General features: G+C 48.5%; 1 protein-coding gene across 4 annotated transcripts in view; it reads right to left on the bottom strand.

The window, feature by feature from the left end:
* LOC137425538 (protein deacetylase HDAC6) overlaps window positions 1–23,358 on the bottom strand; it is an 88,991-nt gene that overhangs the window by 47,030 nt on the left and 18,603 nt on the right. For all 4 annotated transcript variants that reach the window (XM_078776771.1, XM_068114069.2, XM_068114068.2 and 1 more), the window contains exons 2-7: window positions 16,982–17,161; window positions 15,512–15,594; window positions 12,708–12,792; window positions 12,565–12,605; window positions 11,740–11,836; window positions 9,220–9,317 (exon numbers count right to left, since the gene is read on the bottom strand). In XM_078776771.1, coding sequence (XP_078632897.1) covers window positions 9,220–9,317; window positions 11,740–11,836; window positions 12,565–12,605; window positions 12,708–12,792; window positions 15,512–15,594; window positions 16,982–17,161 — 584 coding nt within the window. The remainder of the gene's footprint in view (window positions 1–9,219; window positions 9,318–11,739; window positions 11,837–12,564; window positions 12,606–12,707; window positions 12,793–15,511; window positions 15,595–16,981; window positions 17,162–23,358) is intronic.

The raw sequence follows: 23,358 nt of genomic DNA, 5'->3' as shown, positions 1-23,358 counted from the left end.
ACCAACACAAATGCAAATAATGGTTTACAACACTAGCACGAGTGCGGAAAGTGGTTTTGCAACACTAACCCAAATGCGAAAACAGGTTTTCAACACTAGCACGAGTGCGAAAAACTGGTTTTCAATGCCATCACAAGTGTGGAAGTGGTTTTGCAACACTAACACAAGTGCAAAAAGTGGTTTTCAATGCCAGCACAAGTGCGGGTAGTCGTTCTGCAACACTAGCTCAAGTGCGGAAAGTGGTTTTCAACACCAGCACGAGTGCGGAGAGTGGTTTTCAACACTAACACAAGTGTGGAAAGTGGTTTTGCAACACTAACACAAGTGCAAAAAGTGTAATTCAATGCCAGCACAAGTGCGGAAAATGGTTTTGCAACACTAACACAAGTGCGAAAAGTGGTTTTTCAACACTAACACAAGTGCGGAAAGTGGTTTTGCAACACTAACACAAGTGTGGAAAATGGTTTTCAACACGAGCATAAGTGCGATAAGTGGTTTTCAACACTAACACAAGTGCAAAAAGTGTTTTTCAACACTAGTGCAGGTGCGGAAAGTGGTTTGCAACACCAACACAAGTGTGGAAAGTGGTTTTCAACACGAACCCAAGTGCGAAAAGTGGTTTTCAACACGAACCCAAGTGCAAAAAGTGGTTTTCAACACTAGCACGAGTAAGGATAGTGGTTTTCAACGCCAGCATAAGTGTGGAAATTGGTTTTTGCAACACCAACACAAATGCGAATAATGGTTTACAAGACTAGCTCAAGTGTGGAAAGTGGTTTTCAACACCAGCACGAGTGCGGAGTGGTTTTCAACACGAACACAAGTGTGGCAAGTGGTTTTGCAACACGAGCGCAGGTGCGGAAAGTGGTTTTCAATGCCAGCACAAGTGTGGAAAGTGGTTTTGCAACACAAAAACAAGAGCAAAAAGTGGTTTTCAACGCCAGCATAAGTGTGGAAATTGGTTTTTGCAACACCAACACAAATGCGAATAATGGTTAACAACACTAGCACGAGTGCAGAAAGTGGTTTTGCAACACTAACCCAAATGCGAAAAGTGGTTTTCAACACTAGCACGAGTGCGAAAAACTGGTTTTCAATGACAGCACAAGTGCGGGTAGTCGTTCTGCAACACTAGCTCAAGTGCGGAAAGTGGTTTTCAACACTAACAAGTGTAGCAAGTGGTTTTGCAACACGAGCGCAGGTGCGGAAAGTGGTTTTCAACGCCAGCACAAGTGTGGAAAGAGGTTTTGCAACACTAACACAAGTGCAAAAAGTGGTTTTGCAACACCAACACATGCGAAAAGTGGTTTTCAACACAAACACAAGTGCAAAAAGTGGTTTTCAATGCCAGCACAAGTGCGGGTAGTCGTTCTGCAACACTAGCTCAAGTGCGGAAAGTGGTTTTCAACACCAGCACGAGTGCGGAGAGTGGTTTTCAACACTAACACAAGTGCAAAAAGTGTAATTCAATGCCAGCACAAGTGCGGAAAATGGTTTTGCAACACTAACACAAGTGTGAAAAGTGGGTTTGCAACACCAACACAAGTGTGAAAAGTGGTTTTGCAACACCAACACAAGTGCGATAAGTGGTTTTCAACACGAGTACGAGCACGGAAAGTGGTTTTGAATGACAGCACAAGTGCGGAAAGTGGTTTTGCAACACTAACACAAGTGCGATAAGTGGTTTTCAACACTAGCACGAGTGCAGAAAGTGGTTTTTAATGCCAGCATAAGTGCGAAAAGTGCGGAAAGTGTTTTTCAACGCCAGCATATGTGTGGAAATTGGTTTTGCAACACTAGCACAAGTGCAAAAAGTGGTTTTCAATGCTGGCACAAGTGCTGAAGGTGGTTTTCAACGCCAACACAAGTGCGAAAAGTGGTTCTGCAACACTAGCATAAGAGCAAAAAGTGCTTTTCAATGCCAGCACAAGTGCGGAAAATGGTTTTGCAACACTTACACAAGAGCGAAAAGTAGTTTTGCAATCCTAACCCAAATGCAAAAAGTGGTTTTAAACAGGAGCATGAGTGCGGAAAGTGGTTTTCAACACCAACACTTGTGCGTAAAGTGGTTTTCAATGCTAGCACGAGTGCGAAAAGTGGTTTTGCAACACCAGCTCAAGTGCTGAAAGTGGTTTTGCAACACCAGCTCAAGTGCGGAAAGTGGTTTTGCAACACCAGCTCAAGTGTGGAAAGTGGTTTTGCAACAACAGCTCAAGTGCGGAAAGTGGTTTCCAACGCCAGCACAAGTGCGGAAAATGGTTTTGCAACACTAACACAAGTACAAAAAGTGGTTTTGCAACACTAACGCAAGTGCGAAAAGTGGTTTTTAACACTAACATGAGGACGAAAAGTCCTTTTTGCAACAAGAGCACAGGTGCGGAAAGAGGTTTTGCAATACCAACACAAGTGGGAAAAGTGCAGAAAGTGGTTTTCAACGCCATCATAAGTGTGGAAATTGGTTTTTGCAACACCAACACAAATGTGAATAATGGTTTACAACACTAGCACGAGTGTGGAAAGTATTTTTCAACACGAGCGCACGTGCAAAAAGTGTTTTTCAACACGAGCGCAAGTGAAAAAAGTGTTTTGCAACACTAGCACAAGTGCGGAAAGTGGTTTTGCAAAACTAGCACAAGTACGGAAAGTGGTTTTCAACGCCAGCACAAGTGCGGAAAATGGTTTTGCAACACTAACACAAGTACGAAAAGTGGCTTTGCAACACTAACACAAGTGCGAAAAGTGGTTTTGCAATACTAACCCAAATGCAAAAAGTGTTTTCAACACGAGCACGAGTGCGGAAAGTGGTTTTCAACAACAACACTTGTGCGTAAAGTGGTTTTCAATGCCAGCACGAGTGCGAAAAGTGGTTTTGCAATGCTAACCCAAATGCGAAAAGTGGTTTTCAACACGAGCACGAGTGCTGAAAGTGGTTTTCAACGCCAGCATAAGTGTGGAAATTGGTTTTTGCAACACTAACACAAATGCGAATAATGGTTTACGACACCAGCGCCAGTGTGGAAAGTGGTTTGCAACACTAACACAAGTGTGGAAAGTGGTTTTGCAACACTAACACAAGTGCAAAAAGTGGTTTTCAACACCAGCACAAGTGCGGAAAGTGGTTTTGCAATACTTGCACATGTGTGAAAGTGGTTTTCAATGCCAGCACAAGTGTGGAAAGTGGTTTTGCAACACCAACAAGTGCAAAAAGTGGTATTTAATGCCAGCACAAATGCAGAAAGTGGTTCTTCAACACCAGCTCAAGTGCGGAAAGTGGTTTTCAATGCAGCACAAGTGCGGAAAATGGTTTTGCAACACTAACACAAGTGAGACAAGTGGTTTTGCAACACTAGCTCAAGTACAAAAAGTGGTTTTCAACACAACCACAAGTGCGGCAAGTGGTTTTCAACGCCAGCATAAGTGTGGAAATTGGTTTTTGCAACACTAACCGAAATGCAAAAAGTGGTTTTCAACACGAGCACGAGTGCTGAAAGTGGTTTTCAACGCCAGCATAAGTGTGGAAATTGGTTTTTGTAACACCAACACAAATGTGAATAATGGTTTACAACACTAGCACGAGTGCGGAAAGTGGTTTTGCAACACTAACAGGAGCGCGAAAAGTGGTTTTGCAACACCAACACAAGTGCGAAAAGTGGTTTTGCAATACTAACCCAAATGCGAAAAGTGATTTTCAACACGAGCACGAGTGCGGAACTGGTTTTCAACAACAACACTTGTGCGTAAAGTGGTTTTCAATGCTAGCACGAGTGCGAAAAGTGGTTTTGCAATGCTAACCCAAATGCGAAAAGTGGTTTTCAACACGAGCACGAGTGCGGAAAGTGGTTTTCAATGCCAGCACAAGTGTGGAACTTGGTTTTGCAACACGAACACAAATGCGAATTGTGGTTTTCAAACACTAGCGCAAGTGCGGAAAGTGGTTTTCAACACTAACACAAGTGTGGGAAGTGTTTTTCAACACGAGCGCAAGTGCAAAAAGTGTTTTTCACCACGAGCGCAAGTGCGAAAAGTGGTTTTGCAACACTAACACAAGTGCGAAAAGTAGTTTTACAATACTAACCCAAATGCGAAAAGTGGTTTTCAATGCCAGCACAAGTGTGGAACTTGGTTTTGCAACACTAAGACAAATGCGAATTGTGGTTTTCAAACACTAGCGCAAGTGCGGAAAGTGGTTTTCAACACTAACCCAAATGCGAAAAGTGGTTTTCAACATGAGCACGAGTGCGGAAAGTGGTTTTCAACAACAACACTTGGGCGTAAAGTGGTTTTCAATGCCAGCACGAGTGCGAAAAGTGGTTTTGCAATGCTAACCCAAATGCGAAAAGTGGTTTTCAACACTCACACAAGTGTAGCAAGTGGTTTTGCAACACAAGCGCAGGTGCGGGAAGTGGTTTTCAACACGGGCACGAGTGCGGAAAGTGGTTTTCAACAACAACACTTGGGCGTAAAGTGGTTTTCAATGCTAGCACGAGTGCGGAAAGTGGTTTTCAATGCCAGCACAAGTGTGGAACTTGGTTTTGCAACACTAAGACAAATGCGAATTGTGGTTTTCAAACACTAGCGCAAGTGCGGAAAGTGGTTTTCAACACTAACCCAAATGCGAAAAGTGGTTTTCAACATGAGCACGAGTGCGGAAAGTGGTTTTCAACAACAACACTTGGGCGTAAAGTGGTTTTCAATGCCAGCACGAGTGCGAAAAGTGGTTTTGCAATGCTAACCCAAATGCGAAAAGTGGTTTTCAACATGAGCACGAGTGCTGAAAGTGGTTTCCAACGCCAGCATAAGTGTGGAAATTGGTTTTTGCAACACTAACACAAATGCGAATAATGGTTTACGACACCAGCGCCAGTGTGGAAAGTGGTTTGCAACACTAACACAAGTGTGGAAAGTGGTTTTGCAACACTAACACAAGTGCAAAAAGTGGTTTTCAACACCAGCACAAGTGCGGAAAGTGGTTTTGCAATACTAGCACATGTGTGAAAAGTGGTATTCAATGCCAGCACAAGTGCAGAAAGTGGTTCTTCAACACCAGCTCAAGTGCGGAAAGTGGTTTTCAATGCCAGCACAAGTGCGGAAAATGGTTTTGCAACACTAACACAAGTGCGAAAAGTGGTTTTGCAACACTAACACAAGTGTGGGAAGTGTTTTTCAACACGAGCGCAAGTGCGAAAATTGGTTTTGCAAAACTAGCACAAGTACGGAAAGTGGTTTTCAACGCCAGCACAATTGCGGAAAATGGTTTTGCAACACCAACACAAGTGCAAAAAGTGGTATTCAATGCCAGCACAGGTGCAGAAAGTGGTTCTTCAACACCAGCTCAAGTGCGGAAAGTGGTTTTCAATGCCAGCACAAGTGCGGAAAATGGTTTTGCAACACTAACACAAGTACGAAAAGTGGTTTTGCAACACTAACACAAGTGCGAAAAGTGGTTTTGCAACACTAACACAAGTGAGACAAATGGTTTTGCAACACTAACACAAGTACAAAAAGTGGTTTTCAACACAACCACAAGTGCGGCAAGTGGTTTTCAACGCCAGCATAAGTGTGGAAATTGGTTTTTGCAACACTAATCCAAATGCAAAAAGTGGTTTTCAACACGAGCATGAGTGCTGAAAGTGGTTTTCAACGCCAGCATAAGTGTGGAAATTGGTTTTTGCAACAATAACACAAATGTGAATAATGGTCTACAACACTAGCACGAGTGCGGAAAGTGGTTTTGCAAAACTAACAGGAGCGCGAAAATTGGTTTTCAACACTAGCATAAGAGCAAAAAGTGCTTTTCAACACCAACACAAGTGCAAAAAGTGGTTTTCAATGCCAGCACAAGTGCAGGTAGTGGTTCTGCAATGCCAGCACAAGTGCAGAAAATGGTTTTGCAACACTAACACAAGTGCGAAAAGTGGTTTTCAACACAAGCAAAAGAGGAAAAAGTGGTATTCAATGCCAGCACAGGTGTGGGTAGTGGTTCTGCAACGCCAGCACAAGTGCAAAAAGTGGTTTCGCAACACTAACACAAATGCGAAAAGTGTTTTTGAACACCAACATGAGGGCGAAAAATGGTTTTCAACACTAACACAAGTACGGAAAGTGCTTTTCAATGCCAGCACAAGTGCGGAAAATGGTTTTGCAACACTAACACAAGTGCGAAAAGTGGTTTTGCAACACTAACACAAGAGCGAAAAGTGGTTTTGCAACACTGGCTCAAGTGCGGAGAGTGGTTTTCAACGCCTGCACAAGTGCAAAAAGTGGTTTTGAAACACTAACACAAGTGAGACAAGTGGTTTTGCAACACTAACAAAATAGCACCGCAAAGCGGGCATAACCCCTCAGCCCATGCATGGTGGAAAGCAATTTCAAGATGGCTGCCGTGGCGGCCATATTGAAAATCGCAGCACGCCCATTTTCGAAAGGCACCTTCCTCTACTCAACCCCAACGCACACTACAAACATGGATTTAATCGGACAAGCCGTTCTGCTCAAAATTGACGGAAACCAATTTCAAGATGGCTACCGTGGAGCCATATTGAAAATCGCAGCGCGCCCATTTTCGAAAGGAACCTTCCTCTGCCCAAACCCAACACACACTGCAAAAATGAATTTAATCGGACAAGCCATTCTGCTCGAAATTGACGGAAACCAAAAGTTGACAGACGCCCGGATGGCTGCCGTGGCGGCAATATTGAAAATCGCAGCGCGCCCATTTTCGAAAGGAACCTTCCTCTACTCAACCCCAACACACACTGCAAAAATGGATTTAATCGGACAAGCCCTTCTCCTTGAAATTGACAGAAACCAAAAGTTGACGGACGCCCGGACGACAATACCCCTTAGCCCAATTTGGGCTGAGGGGTGAAAAGGGCAAAATGTTCCACTAGGAATGGCCCAATATCAAATTTTGAGTTTAATCTGTTTTCCCATTTTGACATGGGATCAAATCCAAAAACTCGATAAATATATCATGCATCTCCCAATGTTGACTGCATATATAAAGGTTAATTTTTAAATGTTTAAAAACACGCCCATAATTGCATTTTTCGTTATTTAACTGTTTGACCCCACCACAGGGGGGCGGGACCAAAAATGACACCGCTCTTGCACCTTCGTGCCATGTGGTGATCATAACGACTAAGTTTGGTGAATTTCTGCACAACCATTTAGGAGATGGCATGACGGATGGATGCACAGACAGACAGGAGCCGATTACAATATACCCCAGTTTTTAAAAAAAAATCAAAACGTTTTGTTTTGTCTTTGTTTCTTCAAATCACAAGACTTCCGCTTCCGGGTCCTCGAGCGAGGAGGCTTACTTCGATCTCTCCACGGCATCGAAGTTTGAGTATTTTCCCATTCGTGTCTTTGTCAAATTTCCACTGGTTATTTTATTGCGTATGTGTTATTGTGTGTTTCTAGTTGGTTTTGGTTTTGCAATTATAGCAAACTTGTGTGTAATTAGTCGTTTTTTGTTCACACCTCGTGCGTGGCCTGGTCTCTCTAGGCTCCCTCACCCCATCAGTATTTTGTGAATATAAGTTCTTTCCTTCGCTGTATTTGCATGTTTCTTTGATTTTCTTTTCTCCCCATACCTCCCACGAACATCTTACCCTTTGTCTAACGTTTTAAATACAAAAAAAAAAAAAATTCCTTTATTAATTATTTCTCTCCTCGCGGACACGTGCTTGATCTCTCGCCCCCTTGTCTTGCCGTGTGCGCCGCCCCCTTCATCTCCTTTTTCTTCCACCTCTCCATCCTTTCCAACTCTAGTTCCTCCATACTCATTCAACCCTTTCTCCTTCTTTCTCAAATCCACGTCCTCACTTCGAGACTTTTCCCAGATTGTTTTTCACATTGTTTTATTCAGTGGTTTATTACAACAGGCTGTTTTTCTTCCAATTTAAAAGGCTTTTTTCAATTTCCTCTTCAATTCATTCCACTTCAAAAAAAATTCAATCTCTTACAGTCCTTCCTTTATACATTCTCTAAACTCACCTTCATTCCACCCATACTCTATCATTTTTAAACAGATCCCTGACTTGAAAATCACAATAAACCCAGTTTGTAATAAATGTTTGTTTTTCATTCATCATCCACTTTCATAATCCCTGGTGTTGGGCTAGCGGCTAGGGTGCCAGCTTAGGATACCAAGGATCCTGGGTTCGAATCCCAGTTGATCGCTGAATTAACGCCAGGCGGGTTGACTCAGCCTGTCATCCTTCCGAGGTCGGCTAATTGAGTACCAGTTCACTGGTAATTCCCTGTGCGTCGTAAAAAGGCGACAAACAGGGTTGGCGGCAGGAAGGGCATCCGGCCGTAAAACATTGCTTCAAAAAGGGGACCAAAAAACAACAACAACCACGGTCCCCGAAAAAGGCCAACCCCCGCTTTGCGGGGAAAAATGGCCTCTAAACGGTGGGTTTTTTTTTTTATCCACTTTCTAAACTCCACCCTCACACCTCCCCTCCAAAACTCCCCCCTCACTCCTCCCTTTCAATTCCCCCCCCCCCCCCATCACCTCTGAAACTCCCCCTCCCCTCCAAATCTCCATCCTTCCCTTTAAATCTCCCCCCTTGCTCCTCCCTTTCAAACCTCCCCCCCAAGCCCTCTCCCTCCCACAGATCTCCCGATGTCCCTGCTCTCCATCTTGTCTCCCACTCCCTTTATCATATGTTTTATGTGTCAGTTTGTCTTTTTGTGATCAATGTTAGCTCTTACACGAGCCTCAATCTTGTATACAAAAAAAAAAAATAATAATCTCTTCTCTTCCACTATCAAAAACCTCCTGGCAGTGTCCATGTGTTTTATACCTCTTCCTCCCCACCCTTCCCATGCCTCCTCCCCCCAAGCCCTCTCCCTCCCACAGATCTCCCTGTTCTCTGCTGTTGTACTTGTGTGCTTTCCTCTCTCTCCCCTTCTTGTCTCCCGCTCCCTTTATTGTACGTTTTGTATGTCCGTTTTTTTTTTTTGTGATTAATGTTCGCTCATTAATGTTCTGATTAATGTTCCTTTATTTGTAACGAGCCTCGAGCTTGTATACAAAAAAACAAAAATAATAATAATAATAATAATCATTTATATAATGCAACAAGCATCATGAGATTGTGGGCCCAGCATCGCAATGCGATTGCAGACAAGAGTTTAACACAACGTATGCTAAAAGCAAAGTGTTCCCAAGATGATATTGAAGAGGTCATTTGATCACCCACGCACCTTACAAGAGCAAAACCATTTCTGACGTCACCTTTTAACACCCGATCTGCTAGCTCCAGTACACTGCCAACCGCAAAGCAGGCAGCTTTAAACGAATCCTGCACAGGTGGTGCACACAGACACGTCTCATGTGGAGGGAGACACTTCCCCTTCCTCAGCATGCAACATGATTCTCAGTATTGTACATGGTCAGCAATATCTCATTCAAATTCAATAGTTCATGAGCACAATAGAAACATGTGGGTCATATATAAAAGTAAAAGTATCGTCACGGGTGTAGAACCAATAGAACAAAATGGCCACCAAATGCCAGTATGTTGGTCGTTCCTCAATGTAAATTATTTAAAATTTCTATGCTGTACACATGGAGGTGTGTGTAATAGAAACCCTTTATTTACAGGATAGAAGGCATCCAGTTTTTTGGGGGGGGGGGGGGGTTTCCACCAACTTGTGACTTTTTTGCTTGGAACAAGCCGGTAGGGGACATGCACTGCAAAGCATCAATCAACCAACCTCAATCTTCTACCAACGGGCTTGGGGGAAGCCATACATTCAACCAAACATCAATGTGGGAAATCAAGCTATACAGTTCTTTGCTAAATTTACCTACGTCTGAAATACTCTATTAAATGATGCTGTGAGGCTAACAAAAGACCCATGAACGTGAAGAGATGCTGATATTTCAGGCATTATCGCTTCGTTCCATTCCCGTCAAAAGTGTCAGATTTTATTTTGCTCTGATGATGAAGTGCTCTTTTGCTCTGCCAAAGGATATTAAACACATGAAACGCAAGCTTCTCCTTGGTTCTCAAAGCGGTTAGCATTCTTCGATCAACGTTCTGTTGATTCCATCAATTGTTATCCTTGCCACCCAAGGTGGACGGAGGCTATGTTTTCAACCGTCTGTTTGCCTGTCTGTGAGCAGCATATCTCAAAAGGTTATGGATGGATTCGGACTAAATTTGGTGGACAGGTTGTGCGCATGACCAGGACGAATCGATTCGATTTTGGTGAAGATCCAGATGCTGATACGATATATTTTTTAATTTTATAAGTGATTCTTCACCATTGAGAGATAGGGCCAAAAACGATATATAGCACGATATATCATAAAGTTGTTGACGGATTATGATAAAACTTGGTGGATGAGTTGGTTCGGTGACAAGAAGAAGCAGATTCGATTTTGGTTGAGGTCTGGATCCAGATCCGACCTACCAGTGGGATACAAAATGTAAACTGTTCAGCTTGGCGGTGGTATGCTCTCTACTGAGTGCAGTTGTAGTTACACCTGTCCTGGGGTCGCAGGTCAACCCTGGCCTTAACGAACAAGACTGGTCCGTCATTCTAACGCTGTGCCTCGGTCAGTTTCTACTCAACTTTCAATTGTAATTTTTCAGTCCAACCCGCCAATAATAATGTGTAACAAATGCATAAACAAACCAACATTCTGTAATGATTAACGGCACACCAGTTTGACCTTGTAAACAGCGATAATCACATTTAACGATTCAACATTTTTCCACATGAACAATAGAATAGCTCAACGAGAACTTCAGGGGGTGCAGTGGACAGTCAACATAAAAGAGTGGCAGAAACGGTATCATACTGTATGGACCCAAAGATCTTTGTAGCCCAGGTTTTTCAAAATTGTTTTTGGCTTTGGGGTTTAGTGGAACGCTATCGAATCAATGTCAATGAGGTGGATGCGTGGAATTAAGCTTATGTTAACGGTAATTATTTACATTACATTAATTAAAAAAAACTTACATTAAGCATGCTTATGTTAACGGTAATCATGGCATGCCATGCCATCATGACTGGCAGGCAAGACGTGATTTGCATCATGGTTGGCCTGTGCGATGATAACAATGACCCATTAACACTTTGTACACCTCAAGGATGAATGAAATGAATGAATGATCGTTTTAAGGCCATTTTTCCCCGCTAGAGCGGGGGTTAGCCTAGCGGGCCCCATGACAATCATGGTTCCCTGTTTGAGGCAATGTTTTTATGGCCGGATGCCCTTCCTGACGCCAACCCTTAGTCGCCTCTTACGATGCGCAGGGATACGGTGTACCTATTCTAAACCGGGGTACACACCGGGATCATTCATCCCAGCAAGCTGGTACTCAATTTGCCGACCTCGGAAGGATTACGGGCTGAGTCAACCCCCCTGGCGTTAATTCAGCGATCGACCGGGATTCGAACCCAGGATCCTAGGATCCCAAGCCGGCACCCGAACCGCTTAGCCAACACCAGACTAGTACAACACCAGTACACCTCAAAGGATGCTAGGTGTAAATTAAGCAAACAATCATCAACAATTGGGATCGTCTTTGTTTACAGAATTTGATAAATTAATCGCTGCTGATTTTGAACCAGAGGTCCTAAAATTCAATCTGTAAATATTATCCAACAGACTAAGAAGGAACCACAGCAGGCATGGAATGATTATGGGGAAAGCAGTTTGGCCTTTGCAACATCGAAAGGCAGAGATGGTCGAACTAAAACATAACGCACCTGATGGAAATACACAAAATCGTAAGAGTCCGACAGAATCTTTAACTCCTCTTCACTTTGTGCTCCAGTTCGTTTCACCAGCTCGATGTACCTGGGGCTGTCAGAAGGAAAACAAGAACATATAAATGGTCCATGTATTCTCCAACTTACTAGAACAGCACTCGGTAAAGTGCATACCTCCGCTAGGCTGAAGAGTTTAGGTTTGGTAACAAACTGAAAGGTTGGATCTACATCCTGACCTTCAAAATCGAATGAGCTTGTTCTTGTCACCTACCAACTCATCCAACAAGCTTCGTCCAAATTCGTCCACAACTTTTTGACATATCGTGCTATATACATCGTGTTGGTCATATCTCTCAATGGTGAAGAATCACTTAAAACTCCCAGGATCCGGATCTTCACCAAAATATAATCAATTCGTCCGTGTCACACACCCAACCTGTCCACCAAATTTGGTCCGAATCCGTCCATAACGTTACGAGATATCCTGCTCACAGACAGCCAGACAACAAGCCCTATGGAGGGACGTTAGGTCTTTCGTCCCATTTGCTGACATTCCTGGGCAGACATCGAAAGATACCACAGTGCCTATAGACAAAGTGTAGGCGAGTGATCGCCGACATCCCAGCCAAATTCCAAGTCACTGCTCGACTATGCCTACAGTCGAGAGATACAGCTAGATGCTTTCGTGATGTGCAACAGCAGATCTGGCACACATCCAAGGATGAAATGTTGTTGCACTACCCAGGTGATTGGTCACTAGAGGTGACTGCACCCAGAAAGAAGAGTCAGAAAGCACATCAGGCACGGCAATGCAATTCATACCTGTGACAAAGCAGCAAGTCCTCTTCTGTTGCAGCAGTAGACTGAAAGTTGGAAAACGAACAAGCGATCATCTCAAACAAAGTCCGACAAGCAAAACTTTCCATGTTGTGCTCTTGCTCTACATTAAAACAAAATCCGTGTACCTGCATGGAAATACAACGCCGAAACAATCCTTCATTCCGTAAAGCCTGCAGAGGTAATCTCAACCGGTCTGGGTTTTCAACGTAACTGGGTGAGTGTGAATTGGGAGACAAAGCAGAACTTTGTTATTTTTAAATACAAGTGTCAAGGCTCATGGGTGAGCACAACAGAGGGTGAAGGGTCACAATAAAGAAAGTGGGGTGAAGGGGAAACAGGAGTACAATAATTCACGGATGCATCACAGGACTAAAGTAAAAGTTCCAGGTGAGAGGGGAACAGGCTCTCAGTGGGTGTAGAAACGGGAATGGTCATGAGGTGGGGGTGGGTAACACACTTAAAGGCCTGGAGGGAAGAACATGAGACAAGATCAGGAAAAGCAGGTTCTCTCTTACCACAACTCAGAAACCCTTTCCTTATTATCAAAGTCTCAACTTTTCACTCAAATCAATATCGAGTCATCCTCTACTTCTTGTAGAGAATGATTGCATATTGATTTGAGCGAAAAGATGAGACTTGGATGATAACGAATTAAATGGGTTTCTGATAGAACACGCACACTTGTGGGAAGCAGGAGTTGGATGGAAAGGTGAGTTATTGTAAGAGAGAGAGAGTGGGGGAGGGAGATGGAGTGGGGGGGAGAGGGGGCGGAGGGAGTGGGGGAGGATAAAGAGAGAGGGAGTGGGGTGGGCAGGAGAAAGAGAGGGAGTGGGGGGACGGGTGGGAGAAAGAGAGAGGGAGTGGGGGAGGGAGGGGGGAGAAAGAGAGAGGGAATGGGGGGGCGGAAGAGAGAGAGAGTGGGAAGGAGAGAGAGTAGGAGGGAGGGAGAGAGAGTGGGAAGGAGAGGGAGGGAGAGAGAGAGAGACAGTGGAAGGGAGAGAGGGTGGGAGGGAGAGAGATAGGGCAGTGGGAGGGAGAGGGAGTGGGAGGGAGAGAGAGAGAGTGTGAGAATGAGTGGGAGAACGAGTGGGTGTGGGAGAGAGAGAGAGTGAGAGGGGGGAGAGTGAGAGGGGGAGAGTGAGAGGGGGAGAGAGAGAGTGGGAGGGAGAGAGATAGTGGGAGCGAGAGAGAGAGTGGGAGGGAGAGAGAGAGTGGGAGGGAGAGAGATAGTGGGAGCGAGAGAGAGAGTGGGAGGGAGAGAGAGAGTGGGAGGGAGAGAGAGAGAGTGGGAGGGAGAGAGAGGGACGGAGAGAGAGTGGGAGGGAGAGAGAGAGACAGAGAGAGCGGGAGGAACGGAGAGAGAGTGGGAGGGAGAGAGAGAATTTAATGGGCCAAATGGCCTCCTCCTGCATCCAAGCTCCTTGTGTATCCTTGTGTAAAGGTCCTAGAACATAGACTTTAGAACTTGGACTTTTCCATGAAGAAAGAGATAAGGCACTATGGCTTGGAAGAGCAGCATCTGTTATGATTTTGACTTTTAAAAATTAAGGAAAATATAAGACTCATCTAACCATTATCAGTAGCCCCAGGCATCGTCATTGAAAGGCGACAGCTCAAATTAGGTCGGCCACTCTGACCGAATTCCCTCAGAGATCGAAGAGAACAAAAGGGTAAAATGTGTTTCTGGGGGTGGGGGTGGGGGGGGGGGTGCGGGGGGAGGAGAGAGAGAAGGAGTAGGGGGAGTGGGAGGAGTGACCACTCGCCGCCAGCTGATGGGGCCGCAGTTCGAAGACTGGGAGGTTGGATGTTTGCAGTGTAGGGGCCTCCCTCATCACGCGTTTCCCTGTCTACTGGTAGTCCTACAAAGAACAGGTCTCCTCCTCCAGGATGAGACGCATCTACTAGTGATAGTGATTGATTTGGCACAAATTTCACCAAGTCCTTTTGGATGGTAAGTACGAGACCTCAAGTAGACCCGAGGTTGCTCTGTAGTGCGTATGAGGACCAAAACACACCTATTGCAAACTGTATGGAGAGACTGCAGTTTCCCATTGCTGTGATTTGATTTCAGGAGGAAAGGGCAAGCTGCTTTTTGGCAAATGCCTCAAAATCTGAAGTATTGTACCAGTGACAGGCTGTTGGGCAGTATAGCTGTGAGAGTAAAGGAATAAAGTGATAAAGGAGAGATCGGAATCTATTGAGAAAGGTGTGCAAAGCACTATTTACATTGAGATGAAGAGGTGGCGGACCAGTTTGTGGAAGAGAATGCAGAATGTAGGCCATACCAATATGTCCGATTTAACGGCCAGATAGAGCAGCACCTTGGCGCTTCCCTGAAGACAGCGTGAGAGAGATACTTTCAAGAATATTCGACTTGAAGAGCCAAGTGAAGCTGTGAAAGAGCAAGAAGGTTTGTAGAGAAGGTCAGAAATGTTCAAGTTTTGCAAAAGAGTCGTCATCATTTGTATGCATCACGTGGCTGTGGGTCAGCATCAGTTCTTGCCGGGGTGCCAGTGATGCAGTGCCCCATGTAGGTTAGAACAGAAATTTGGGATATGGCCAGGGTGCTAGATATAGTTCACCTACTCTTCTTGCAGGAGAGTCAGAACCCATAAAGGTGAACACAGGTTTGGAATACGATAAAGTGCATACAAGGCCTTAAATGTCATAAAAGGACTTGGCTGCAACACAATGAGCAGTGGTTCATGGACCAATGCCAATACAGCTGGGAGTCTGGTGGAAGAAATTGTAACAGGTTAGGAAAAGAGAGCTCGGACAAGAGGGATGTTGGGTGTCAAAGCTGGCCGCGAGGCCTTCAGCCAAAAATGTCAGATGGGAGGGCGGTAGATGAGGCAATGCATAGAAACAAGACATTTCATGTTTAGATTTTGCAATTATAAACAAAGTTAAGTATCCATTTCAACAATACCTTTTATCCCATAAACAAAAGGGTGTCTCCATAATCTCATGGAAACACAAGGCTGTTCCTTGGATGGCATGTCTGTTGATATCCTAGAAACATCAAAAAAAAATTGAAATGAGCAAGAGTTGTAATTGATAACCGGCCATCAAATATACACGCAGTGGCAATATTAGGACAAAAAAGATTCACTTTGTTTACATAGATCCAGCTGTAAAAACAAGCATTTGCAGGTTAAGATTGAAATTGCCAGAAGTCTAAACAAGGATTTGGAGGACGCTGTGCAAAAAACTACTTGATCAATATGATATGGTTACGTTTAAGGGCGGGGGTGGGAGGGGCGGGGGGTGGGCGGTGGGGGGGGGGGAGGAAGGGGGTGGTTAGAGATTACCTTATAAGAGATAGAACCGTATATAATAGCATGGACCATGTGGGAGTAGGAAACAAATCTCAATGTAAGGATAAAGGACCTGTTAGCTTAAGGATTGTGTTTAATGTGTAGGATACAAGGGTCGTGCTTGTGATAAAGATAGAGAGGGATTTAAGTTAAGGAAACGTGTGTTAAAACCTCTTGTAAACATCCACTGGGCGTGCTGGGTGACCTCTCTGTAGAACAAAGTTCATACCAGCCCAGAAAAACGAAGCAGAAAGCCATGGGATTCTGCCAGGCAAGGAGAGAGACGGAGCTATGATCGTATGAGAGAAGGGGGTGGAGCTGAACCCTGGAGGGGCGGAGGGTTGTCAAGGGAGACGAGGGAGGAGCTGTCAAAAAAGTGCAAGAAGATTTGCCCAATATCTGAGGAGAAGAGAGAGGAGCTGATAAGGGCGAGTAAGGATTGCGAGAGATCTGAGAAGGGGAGGAGCACGGAGGAGAATTAACAGTGCGCAGAGGAGCTCGCATTTTTGGGGAGGATAACTGAGGGAAGTCGGAGGAGATTGGTCTTGTTAAGGAGAAGAGCTTTAAGGAGGTCGTCTGGTGCTATTCTCACACTCCCCCATTGCCTGTTGATGGTGCTATTCGTCTCATCACCTCTTCGTTGTCCTGCTGTCTCCACATCAGCTTGCCCATCGTCCTGCCCCTCTCATCACCTGCTCCATGCCCATCCTCCCATCCCCCGCTGCCACCAGAGACAAGTCGCCCGGTTGTGTCCCTCACTCCATCTGTGCTTATGACTGGATAGAGAGGTGCCTAATTTTTTTATAGGATTTATTTTACCTCATTGTATATAATTATTGTCGATTTTATTTTCTCCGGTTGTATTTTGGGAATAAACCCATTTGGTTTTAAAAGCTGGAAGGTCCTCGCGATTCTTCCCAGCCTGCGTGCACGAGCATAATAATCACAATAATTTAAAAGGCCGGGGAGATAAACGATTGTTTCAGTCCATCCAATCAGAGTGGTGTTAATCACCCTGTACACGACAATATTTAGGAACAAGCAATTCTAAACATCTTAAACATTTCAGATTCTCGTCGCACCATGAAACACAATTCTTCCTCCAACTTCTCCATCTCTGGCCTCCTCAGTCTTGTTTCCCTCTTGGCCTGGTGCCTCTCATTTCCCTGCTTCCTTCTGGCACCTTCTACAACCTGCTGTAGCCGCCGTTGGTTCCTCACAGTTTTTGTGACACACTCACTCTTTGCATCTTCTTTCATCATCTGTAAACAAAAAGCCATAAAATGTCATAGCCACTGTGTCCACACTGGAACTTGGTCAAAAATTATCACTGCCAGAGCATCCTCTGATATCACTAAAAAAGAAACAAATTGTTCTACAAAACAGGAAATGGTATATTATTGAACAAAATATTTTGCCAACCAAGCAACAAATATGAACAAGTCCCATTTTCAAATGTTTGATAAAGTAAATGGAGTAAATAAAGGCTTAAATCATGCCAAAGTCCACTCCCTTCATCCCAACACTAACACTCACCAACCTTACAGATATCAAAAGTGACAACCACATGATACATCTGGTACCTGAAAGTTGTGGTTCAAATACATTTCTTGCTTCTCATGAGAGAAAATATAAAAATAAACATCATGATAGTGTTGCGACATGCGTGGCTTTCTAAGCCAACAAGCTCCAGATGACTACACTGTGATTTTGAAATGCAAAAATACAGAGAGAGGAACAACAAGCTAAATGAGATAAAATTAAGGGTTTTTTTTCAAAAATATCTTAAAATAAAAAACAATTCTTGGTGTTGGCTTGCTTTTCTTTTTTTAAACATGGGCTAAGGCTCGCAGTAGAGCTGGTGCACACACACACACACACACACACACACACACACACACACACACACACACACACACACACACACACACACACACACACACACACACACACACACACACACACACACACACACACACCTTGGGGAAAGTGCCGCCACTGCCATCACTTTCCGGGATACTCTGGGTAACAGCGACGTCAGAACAATGGAGCCTCTTTTCTCACAATATTCAGCGGACCATTACCTCAGGAGGAATGTCCTCCTCCCCCTGGATGCTAACCAATGGGGATTATCAGTGCTATATCCTTTTAAAGCAAGTAAGCAGTATGTACCACAGTCACATTCACCCTCCCCACTAGCAAAGCCAATGAGGAGTGTCAGTTTAGTCGCCGACAAACCGACCATGCGGCAGGTAGCACTGGGTTAAGTTACCAGTGGCAGTCCCAAAAGACTGACCTGACCTGACTTAATGGTTAAGGTGGCTGGCTTAAGATCTTCAAGGATCTTGAGTGTGAGCCCATGTCGTGCCGTTGAAATAACACCAGGGAGTTGACTCAGCCTGTCTTCCTTCGAAGTCGGCAAAATGAGAACCAGCTTACTGGGGTAATAAGCTATTTGAGTATCCTGCATCGGAGTAGCGACCCGTCTAGGGTTGCAATCATTAGGCAAAGAAACTGCCTTGGCAGCCCCATGCACCTCACGGTGTGAAAGGAATGGTTATTATGCTCTTTACAGAGCGTTGGTGCAGCGAAAGCAGTTTCTTGGCAAGGGATACTGGATGGTTTGCCATTGCAGTCCCACCGTTGTTTGTTCGTATTCTATCGTTTTAAATGCTAAGCGTCAACCAAGGAAGCAGCACGTACCCTTTTTTATTTTTAAGTCTTTGGTATGACTTGGCCGGGGTTTGAACCATCAACCTCCAAGACCCGGAGCGTAAGTCAGATCACTGAGTGCGATAAGCACATTAAGAAAATGAGCATATTGTGGCGGACACAATGCTGGCGGGTCATAATTCCACGCACCAGTGGGTGACGCGAGCGACCGGGCGTGGAAGCAAGGCTTGGGCCACGCCCGGAGCAAAGGAGTCATGAGGCTTAGGGGTTGAACTGAAATACATGCCCCGCCTTTCGGCCGACCGGCCACGCCCGAGGGCAAGGCGTGGCCTCGGGATATATACGCGGGCTCGAAAGTCGAGCCCGCCCAGTGCTTACGTGCGAGCCTTGAATAAAGTGTTTGGTTTTGTTCAACGCGTGGTGGCCTACCTTCTTGGCAAACGAGCTGTGTGTGCATAGCACCACACTGGTGACCCCGACTGGTTCAGCCGTAGCTGACCCCTGAACGCGCCATGGCTACCAACGCTGTCGCCGTCAAACTCCCGGAGTTCTGGGAAGCACAGGCCGATGTTTGGTTTGTGCAAGCCGAGGCCCAATTCCAGCTCCGGTGCATCACAGCGGACGACACCATGTACTTTCACGTGGTCGCCACCCTCGGACCCGGCACTGCCGCCCGCGTCGCGTCAGCACCCGCCGGGTACCCACAAGTACGCGGTGCTCAAACGACTTCTCATCACCACGTTCGGGCTCACGGAGGCCGACAGCGCCGACCGGCTCCTTGACCTTCCCGCCCTCGGCGAAACACGACCGTCCATTCGGATGGATTATATGTTGTCCCTTCTTGGAGACAAATGCCCGGATTTCCTTTTCCGAGCGCTTTTCCTCCGCCAGCTACCTGCGCAGGTACGGCTCGCGCTGGCCGGTTCGGCTATAACGGAACCCCGCGCCCTGGCCAGAGAGGCGGACAAATTTTTCGCGGCCTGCGACACGCGGCCGACGCATAGTGCTGCCGTAGTGGATCCCGGTGCGGAGGCTTCAGCGCCCCCTGAGTCCCTCGTGGCCGCTGCTACGCCCCGCCCACCACCGCCGTCACGGCCGATGCGGCAGCCACCACCGCAAACCTGGTGCTATTATCATGCCAGGTTCGGCCGCAAGGCCCGTGCGTGCCACCCGCCGTGCTCTTTCGACGGGTCGGGAAACGACCGGGCCGGCGCTCACTTGCGGCCATGAGCGTCGGCCATTCCGTCAGCCTCCTTTTCATCAAGGACACCTCGTCTGGTCATCGCTTTCTGTGCGACACTGGAGCGCAGGTAAGCGTCCTCCCTGCCTCCGCGTCCGACAAGCAAGCCGCAGGCCGGGGCCCCGCCTTGCTCACTGCCAACGGAACTCCCATCCACACATTCGGGAAGCGTCGTCTCTCGCTGCGGTTTGGGCAACAGCGCTTCCAGTGGTCTTTCGTCACCACCAGTGTGCCAATGGCCCTGCTCGGTGCGGATTTCCTTTGTGCGCATGGGCTGTTGGTGGACGTTAAGCGCAGACGCCTCGTCTAGGCCGAAACCTTCAGCTCGCTCGCTTGCTCGCTAAGCGGCTCGTTGAGCAGCTTGCTGAGCAGCTCACCGAGCGGCTTGCTGAGCGGTTCCGTCCCGGCGAGGTTGGTCTGTACGCTTCCGGCAGCGGACGAGTTTACCCGCCTCCTCGCCAGATTCCCGGCACCTTTTCAGCGGAGGCCGTCAAACACGGGGTGGAACACCATATTCCCACCGTCGGACCACCGGTCTACGCCCGAGCGTGCCGCCTCGACCCAACGAAGCTCGCCGTTGCGAAGGCGGAATTCGCCACGCTGGAGCGGCTGGGCATCGTCCGGCGTTCCAACAGCGCATGGGCCTCACCGCTGCACATTGTGCCCAAGCCCGGCGGCGGATGGCGGCCGAGCGGTGACTACCGCCGGCTCAACGACGCCACCACCCCCGACCGCTACCCGGTCCCGCACATTCAAGACTTTTCCGCCCGGTTGGCAAAAACGACTATTTTTTCCAAGGTGGACCTCATCCGGGGCTACCACCAGGTGCCCGTCAAACAGGAAGACGTCCCGAAGACAGCCGTTATAACACCTTTCGGCCTCTTCGAGTTCTTGCGGATGCCTTTTGGGTTGAAAAATGCGGCCACGGGCGTTCCAGCGGCTCATGGACAGCGTCTTGCGCGACTTGTCCTTCGTCTACGTCTACCTGGACGACATCCTAGTCACGAGCGCGTCCCGGGAGGAGCACCTGCTCCATCTCCGCACGCTTTTCGAACGCCTGGGCCAGCATGGCCTGATAATCAACCCCGCGAAGTGCCGGTTCGGCGTCACCGCTATCGACTTCCTGGGGCACCGCATCACCAGGCACGGGGCCATTCCTTTACCGGCCAAGGTGGAGGCGGTCAGGAGTTTCCCGCGCCCCCGCACAATCAAAGGGCTCCAGGAATTCCTGGGCATGGTGAATGTTTATCACCGCTTCGTGCCCCGCGTCGCCCAGCTCCTGCTCCCCCTGCACGAGGCACTCCGGGGGAAGCCAGGCAAAGGTGATATCGCCTGGACGGAGCAGATGGACGCGGCATTTGCGGGCGCGAAGCTGGCCTTGGCCAACGCCACCATGCTGGCGCACCCTACGCCCAATGCACCAATCACCCTCACCACTAACGTGTCGGACGACGTGGTGGGTGCGGTGCACGAGCAGTGGGTGAATGGTGCTTGGCAGCCACTGGCGTTTTTTAGCCGGCAGCTCCGCCCGCACGAACGCCGGGACAGCACCTTCGACCGCGAGCTTCTCGGGCTCCACCTAGCGGTCCGACACTTCCGCCATCTTCTCGAGGGCCGCCCGTTCACGGCCTTCGTCGATCACAAGCCCCTTGTTTTCGCGATGGCCAAGGTCGCCGAGCCGTGGTCAGCCCGGCAGCAGCGTCACCTCTCTGCCGTGTCCGAATACACGACGGACATCCGACACGTCGCGGGTAAGGACAACCCGGTGGCGGATTACCTTTCCCGGTCCGTCGCACATGCGGTCCACCTCGAGATCGACTATGCCCGGATGGCAGCGGACCAGACCGCCGACCGACGTACAGGCCTTTCGGACCGCCGTCACAGGCCTCTGCGTCACCGAGGTACCGTTCGACGTCACGGGCACTGCCCTCTTGTGCGACGTCTCTCTCGGCCGGCCTCGCCCCATCGTGCCCGCTGGCTGGCAGCGCCCGGTTTTTGATGCCATCCACGGCCTGTCCCACCCGGGCACGAAGGCCTCCCAGAAGCTGGTCGCGGCAAAGTTCATCTGGCGTGGCCTCCGGAAGAACGTCCGCGACTGGGCCAGAACGTGCCTCGCGTGCCAGCGCGCAAAGGTCCACCGCCACAATCAGGCCCCGTTGGCCCCGTTTACGGTGCCCGAGCGTCGGTTCGACCATGTCCACGTCGACTTGGTGGGACCTCTGCCCCCCTCGCGGGGTTTCACCCACCTCCTCACCATGGTGGACCGCACCACCCGGTGGCCGGAGGCCGTGCCATTGGCGGCGACGGCTGCGGCTGACGTCCCGCAAGCTTTCATCGCCACTTGGGTTGCCCGGTTCGGCGCCCCCTCGGACATCTCGTCCAACCGCGGCCCCCAGTTCACCTCGGAGCTCTGGGGAGAGGTGGCGCAGGGGCTCGGCGTCAAGCTGCACCGCACCACGGCCTACCACCCCCAGGCCAACGGCCTGTGCGAGCGCTTCCATCGCTCGATGAAGGCCGCGCTCCGGGCCAGCCTCTGCGACGGCAGCTGGGCTGACAGGCTCCCCTGGGTCCTGCTGGGCCTCCGGACGGCCCAGCAGGACCCTCGCGCGTCCTCGGCAGAGCTGGTTTTTGGACAACCGCTGCGGGTACCGGGCGAATTCATCCCCGACTCCACGGCTCCTTGGTCCGCGACACAACAGCGCTCCGCCCTTCAGGAGACCGCCAGGAGGTTCGCCCCGGTGCCAACGGCGCACCACGGTTGCCCGCCCTCACACATCGCCCCGGAGCTTCGCACGGCGGAGTACGTTTTTGTCCGGCACGACGCCCACCAGGCACCGCTGTGGCCCCCGTACGACGGGCCCTTCCGCGTGCTGGAGACCGGGGACAAGCATTTCACCGTGGACATCGGCGGTACTGCAGATCGCATCTCTGTGGACCGCCTCAAGCCGGCCCACCTCGACCTGGACCACCCCCCGCAAGCAGCTCTGCCTCCGCGTTGAGGCCGTCCCCCGGCGGGCGGACCCCCGGCACCCTCCACCCCCGCTGTCCTGCCACCCCCCAGCCCTGCACGCATCGCCAGAGGGCGTTTCGGCCGGGTCATCCGGTTTCCCCGCAAGCTCACCCTTCAGGTACCCGGGAATTCTGGGGGGACGCGTGTGGCGGACACAATGCCGGCAGGTCATAATTCCGCGCACCAGTGGGTGACGCGAGCGACCGGGCGTGGAAGCAAGGCTCGGGCCACGCCCGGAGCAAAGGAGTCATGAGGCTTAGGGGTTGAACTGAAATACATGACCCGCCTTTCGGCCGACCGGCCACGCCCGAGTGCAAGGCGTGGCCTCGGGATATATACGCGGGCTCGAAAGTCGAGCCCGCCCAGTGCTTACGTGCGAGCCTTGAATAAAGTGTTTGGTTTTGTTCAACGCGTGGTGGCCTACCTTCTTGGCAAACGAGCTGTGTGTGCATAGCACCACAATATCCGAACTGTCTTCTCTTTCTCTCTGTTTGCTTGCATGTAAATTTCGACAAACTCAGGACCAAACTAATCGT

The sequence above is a fragment of the Myxine glutinosa genome, chromosome 4 (genome assembly GCF_964187855.1).
Source record: "Myxine glutinosa chromosome 4, kmMyxGlut1.1, whole genome shotgun sequence".
In the NCBI taxonomy this organism is placed as follows: Eukaryota; Metazoa; Chordata; class Myxini; order Myxiniformes; family Myxinidae; genus Myxine; species Myxine glutinosa.
This window is presented reverse-complemented; position numbering and strand designations above follow the sequence as displayed.